Source organism: Anarhichas minor, unplaced genomic scaffold (genome assembly GCF_050575085.1).
Source record: "Anarhichas minor isolate MPS153535 unplaced genomic scaffold, ASM5057508v1 ptg000155l, whole genome shotgun sequence".
Taxonomy (NCBI): Eukaryota; Metazoa; Chordata; class Actinopteri; order Perciformes; family Anarhichadidae; genus Anarhichas; species Anarhichas minor.
The window spans coordinates 2,823,714-2,830,000 of record NW_027466601.1 but is presented as its reverse complement, the minus strand read 5'-3'; the positions used below and the strand labels follow the sequence as shown (position 1 = coordinate 2,830,000).

Genomic DNA, 6,287 nt, shown 5'->3' with positions numbered 1-6,287 from the left:
CCAATCCGGCTTCCATTCAAAACACAGCACAGAAACCGCCCTACTGAAAGTCACAAATTACATACTTCTCTCTGCTGACTCTGGCTTCCTCACCATCCTCATCCTCCTCGACCTCAGCGCCGCCTTCGAAACCATCAACCATTGCATCCTCCTCTCACGTCTCCAGTACTCCCTTGGCATAACTGGCATTGCCCTCTCCTGGTTCACCTCATATCTCTCAGACCGACTTCAATTCATTGCAATAAACAACTGTAAATCCTCTACCTCCCCAGTCACCCACGGTGTCCCCCAAGGTTCCGTGCTTGGTCCCCTCCTCTTCATCATTTACATCCTTCCCCTTGGACAAATCATCCGTCGTCATGGTCTCAACTTCCACTGCTACGCTGATGACACCCAACTCTACTTCTCCTCCAAGACCATCACCTCCGTCACCCACTCCACTCTCACCACCTGTCTCACTGATATAAAATCATGGATGCAACAGAACTTTCTCAAACTCAACTGCAATAAATCTGAAATACTCATCATCGGCCCTAACTCTCTCACCCGTTCAGCTCAGCCCTTCTCCCTCAACATTGATGGCTCCATTGTCACCCCCTCCACCCAGGTCCGCAACCTCGGTATCATCCTTGACCCCACCCTCTCTTTCCTACCCCACGTCAACCACATCACCAAGACTGCCTTCTTTCACCTCAGGAACATTGCACGCCTCCGACCTTCCCTGTCCCTCTGCCACCACCGAAATACTCATCCATGCCCTCATAACCTCCAGACTCGACTACTGCAACAGCATCCTCTATGGTTCTCCCAACAAAATCCTCAATAAACTCCAATATGTTCAGAACTCTGCCGCTCGACTGCTCACTTCCACCCGCCGCTATGAACACATCACCTCGGTCCTTCGCAACCTCCACTGGCTCCCGGTCAAATACAGAATAGACTTCAAAATACTACTCACCACCTACAAAGCCCTAAACCACCTGGCCCCTCCCTACCTTTCAGACCTCCTCCCCCTCCACGCCCCAACCCGTTGCCTCAGGTCTGCCGGTGCAAACACTCTGAAGACCATCAGGACCAAGCGCCGGACCTGGGGTGACAGGGCCTTCTCAGCTGCTGCACCTCCCCTCTGGAACGCCCTCCCCATCCACATCCGTGATGCTCCCTCCCTATCATCATTCAAACAAGCCCTCAAAACCCACCTCTTCAACCTCGCCTTCACCTGCTAACCCCTGCACCCTACCCTCCCATTCCGCACAGCTTCTCCAGTTATTCTTTTTTTTACCAAAATGTTCTGTTTGTTTGTTTTGTTTGCTCCTCTGTCTTTCTTTTTTTTGTTTTGTTTGTTTGTTCTGTTTGTCTTTGCCCTGTAAAGCGTCTTTGGGTATTTTGAAAAGCGCTATAGAAAATCGATGTATTATTATTACCTCCAACACTTTGTGTTACTTATCGACTAATTTATACATCAGTATATATGCCAAAAGCTGAAATCAGCTAATGTATGTGAAGGTGGTTGCCTATGGGAAAGTGTGTGCAGCTAGGAGTCAGGGCTCTGTATCGGAAGTATCGCTATGTGTGTGTGTGTTTTCATCCATTAATAACATGAGCAAGTCAACCAAAACTTAGCCTTTTTTTCTCTCCATCCTCAACTTGGGAACGTAAATCTAAAAAATGATGAGCAGCCACTTTACGAAATCGTCCTCACACTGAAAGGCCTCACCTTGTTTTCTTTCCCCGATGTTCAGCCCTGTTCCTGGTGGACAACCACCATGAGGTGTATCTGTGGCAGGGCTGGTGGCCGCAGGACAGCGAAAGCCCCGGCTCAGCCCGAATCCGCTGGGACTCGGACAGGAAGTGTGCCATGGAGACAGTGCTGCAGTACTGCAGAGGTACTCCACTTCATGCTATTATTAGACACAGAAAACACTTTCACCTACAACTGCGTAGTAGGGCTATTGAAGGTGAAAGAAATACATAAATACAGAGCCGGGAAAGGGAGGTAATGTTCTGAGAAAAAATTCACAAATTTTACAGGAATAAAACTTGAATATTCTCTGAGATTCACAAATATACACGAACAATGGTGTGTTTTTGTCAAGGAACCACATCGTTTTACTTTGCAAGGGTGAATCAACCTCATCACAACAGCGACGGTCTGAATTTGGTTACGTCTAAAGTAGTGTTGTTCTGGTAAGGGTTGCCTCTGAGGGAGGCAAAGGTCCTGAAAGATGCATATACGCATTTTCTTTCATGTTATTTTACAAGCATAATGCAGACATCAGTATGCATTGCGCTTTGTCCTCATGTTAGACATGTTTTATTTCCACATGTCCTCTCTGATAAACAGCATATTGTTTCGTCTCCACAGAAAAGAATGAGAAGAAGCCTCCCAAAGCGTACCTGATCCACGCCGGTCTGGAGCCTCTCACCTTCACCAACATGTTCCCCAGCTGGGAGCACAGAGAAGACATCGCTGAGATCACTGAGAGGGTGTGGATCAAATCACATTATAAGATGACTCCCGACTACATCATCTGATATGAACCAGTGCTGCTCACAGTGTCTGCCTGTAGCCATTAGTGTATATACTGTACTGAACACACATGCACTTGTTCTAGACTGTGGGAGAGACCGCATGGTCCGGCCTCTGCTACAAAGTCAGCCAGTTTCAATTATAAACAAAAGTATTTAATACTTCTGAAGCTAATACAATTACATAGTGAAGTACATTATTTACAGTTACATAAAATATGACCAGTGGAACAGGAGAAAGAGACCGGAAGTTCTTTCTCTCCCGCCTTACATAGTTCAAAAAACATCCCATAATGTCTGTAGTTCCTATTGGCTAAATCCAGCTGGCGCCTCCTTCTCGCAGGACCCTCGCACGGGTATGACCTGTAAATGCCTGTCTGACCCTTGTCTACTCATCAGTTTAATACATTCAATGACTGTCTTTTATGGCTTAACACTTCTAATTATGATTTCTTAATTATGAATCATTAAACACTTCTATTATAATAATAATAAGCACACTTCTAAACCTATATTTCCTACACACTTGGTGTACGAAAAGAGACTTTTATGAATATAGGTCAGTCCAGGTGTAAGACATGATCCATCATTTGCATTGAAAGGTAATATATTGTGTGTGTGTGTGTGTGTGTGTTGTCAGGAGGCTGAGGTGTGTAACCAGATTATCTTAGTGGAGGACGTGTTGGCCCGGCTGTGTAAGACCATGTACCCACTGGCAGATCTTCTGGCTCGGCCGCTGCCTGAGGGTGTTGACCCTCTTCGTCTGGAGGTCTATCTGTCTGAAGAGGACTTTGAGGTGAGAACCTGCAGTCTACAGACTGTCTCTGATGTTACTCTAGAGGTGCCACATGTTTCTTGCCACCTAATTTCTTATCCTCAGAAGGTGGCTGAGAAAAAGCTCTAATAAAGTCACTGTACACCACCTGCCCAGCACCAAATGACAACCAGAACTAGTTGCCTACCTGTAGTTGAACAAAGTGGAGCCTTTAGCAGCTAAAGAGTCAAATATTTGTTGGTGGAGACCAAAAACGGAGCTAAAAGAGAGTGAATGAAGGACTTCCATCCATCAGATGGAACGAAACACGACTACAAATGAATGCTAATATTGCTCTGTGTTTGCTGGATCTGCAAATAAGCAACTGTTGCTAACACAGCAGCCTTATAAACTTGACCATAAGAGGTGTGATTTACAGATCGTCATGACCCCGAGTGGCCACAAAAACTGATTAGTACTGCTTTAAAGTACAGATTGATATACTGTTATGTATTTTGCACCTTTAAATGATGAGACTGGTGTTTAACATTTATCTTATTGCCAATAAATCCTCATGGAAACAGAGGAATAAGACTTACCAAGCAACTCATTCATCGTTGTGTTTGGTCTTTTCATTGGATTTATTAACAATAAGGAGAATATGCAATAAGACGGGCTTTATCCTTTAACTTTGAGCTTTCATTGTGTTTACTCTAATATGACTTTCTGGAAGATTCTTGTTTAGAAATACTTGAAGTTATAGAAATATTATGGATCACTTTCTGGGAATATTTGATGTTCCTTGTGTGTTATCTATGGCTACATGCATCATTCAGCTTTCACCTTATGTTCATGGCTCTCTTCCTCTTTCTTTTCCCAATCTCGTCTTTCATTATGTGCATCTTCTTGTCTTTCTGTAAACTTATCTATTCATTCATTCCACCCTCCAGGGTGTAGGGGCTTATGGGAAGGTGAGTCCTCTGGCTTGAGCATGGATGACCTGGACTAGTGCTCCTGTTGCACAGCATCCTCACTCAACTCAGCCATAAACCATTTTCTATCCAACTCTTCCTCGTTGCTGTGTTGTTGTTTTTTTTATATTTTCTCTGATAAAATATCTAACTCCTAATTTGACCATTAGCATGCTGTTCACTCACGTGTTGACGCCGTACTGAATCCTGGAGATATGAGATCTGTGACCGTGTTTTACTGGAGATGCCAACTGAGGAATGAGTGCTGTGTTCTCCATCTCACTGACGCATGAGTGTGTTCTCAGATGTTACTCATTCCTCGCCGTGCGAGCTGCAGGATGTGTCGGTTCTTAGAGATGCACCGATCGATCGGGCGCCGCTCTAAACCGGCTGGTCGTCGGCTGATCTGTCATGACATCAAATTTTCACACGTGTGTCACATGATGATTTCACTTAGTGTACACAGCGGCACAGACCGTAAAGTCTCACACACACACACACACATTATGTCGTAAGTGTGAAACTTCTTCAACACGAGATTAGAAGACATTAAGCTCGCAAACTTTCTCAAAATGGGCGGTAGAGAAACGGCCTTAAAACATTTGAAAAACTATTAACATCAAAGTACAAATAAAAATGATTATTGTTCTTTTTTGGTATTATGTTTGCATATATTGTTAAATAGGTGCCCAATATGACTGGGGATGTGATTTAAAAGGGCATTCCTGTGTCATCTAAAGAAAAGAGAATCTGAAATCGGTGCATCTCTAGTTGATTTTGAATTTGTGATCAATCCGTGGTATGACTGTGATGTGTGCTCCCACAGAAAGCCCTGGAGGCGACCAGAGACGAGTACGGTGCTTTGCCTGGCTGGAAGCAGGTGAAGCTGAAGAAAGCCAAAGGACTTTTTTAAACGGGCTGAAAGCAGAGAGCTGACCTGAAGACACCGGGACGTCCGGACACGACGGAGGCTCGGGAGCTCTGGTCACGGAAGAGTGATCACGTTGTGATCACGTTTCCCGCCAGCTTTGCGTTGGTGTTTCGGCCGTATAAGCAGGAGACAAGCGCACCTTACGAGAAGTTTATTGAATTTAATGTTAATGTAAATATGTACCATACACAGAACAGCCCAGTGCCCTTACATTGTCAGCCATGCAGCCATCTGTGAAGAGTGGGACCAGGTCTGTCAGCCTGTTCAGCACTCTCCGCTTCAGACGCTCTGCTATTCCTTTATGTAGGTTTGTCCATTACAAATCATTTATATTTATCAAATCCATATAGGATTTTTTTTTTTTTGTAAAGCTCCATTAATATTCACTGAGCTAGACACGATGAATAATATTGAGGTCTGTGTCATATGTTGATAAATACTGGAAATCACAGATCTCTCTCTCTCGCTGTACAGCTCACCGCTTGCCATTTACAAATCCAACAATGCAGCTTTGTTATTGCGTCTAGTGTCATTATTGTGTCAGAGAGGATACAGGCCGATGAGATGATGTAATATGTTTGAATATTTTTGTTTAGTTTGAATCCTTCAGTGTATAGTGCCTTGCTTTGTGTACAGTTTCTATACAGATCCTAGTCTGCATTTTGGAGACTTTTTGTGATATAAAGACATATTAGAGAAATAAACTCAGAAAGATAGAAAGTCTGAGCCTTTTCTCTCTCCATGGTGATGCCACAACTCAAGCACACGATATACTGCATATACATATTCTGTTCTTGGATTCGTAGCATGAGCCTCTGTATGCAGTCGACAGTATTTTGTATATTCCAGTAGAGTGCAGTATAATACTAATTTCTGTGGACTCGAGACATGAGTGGTGCGGATGATCAAATTGAAGTCATGTGATATTACTTACATATTGGTGCTATTAGTAACACTGAACACTGTATTTCTGTCAGTATTCTACAGTCAAGCGTATCTGCTGTACATCAGCTTATTTTTCTGTGGTAAACTTGATTATTGACCAAATGGAAATTAAAGAACCCAGAAAGACGAGACAATAAAAATAAACAATGAAAATAAG

At 43.6% G+C, this 6,287-nt stretch overlaps 1 protein-coding gene across 1 annotated transcript in view; it reads left to right on the top strand.

Annotated features, from left to right (window-relative positions):
- svila (supervillin a) overlaps positions 1-6,082 on the top strand; it is a 56,638-nt gene extending 50,556 nt beyond the window's left edge. Inside the window, 5 exon segments of the mRNA XM_076085430.1 lie at positions 1,743-1,886; positions 2,366-2,487; positions 3,170-3,325; positions 4,234-4,254; positions 5,081-6,082. Coding sequence (XP_075941545.1) covers positions 1,743-1,886; positions 2,366-2,487; positions 3,170-3,325; positions 4,234-4,254; positions 5,081-5,167 — 530 coding nt within the window. The 3' untranslated portion in view covers positions 5,168-6,082.
- The last annotated feature ends 205 nt before the right edge of the window (positions 6,083-6,287 follow it).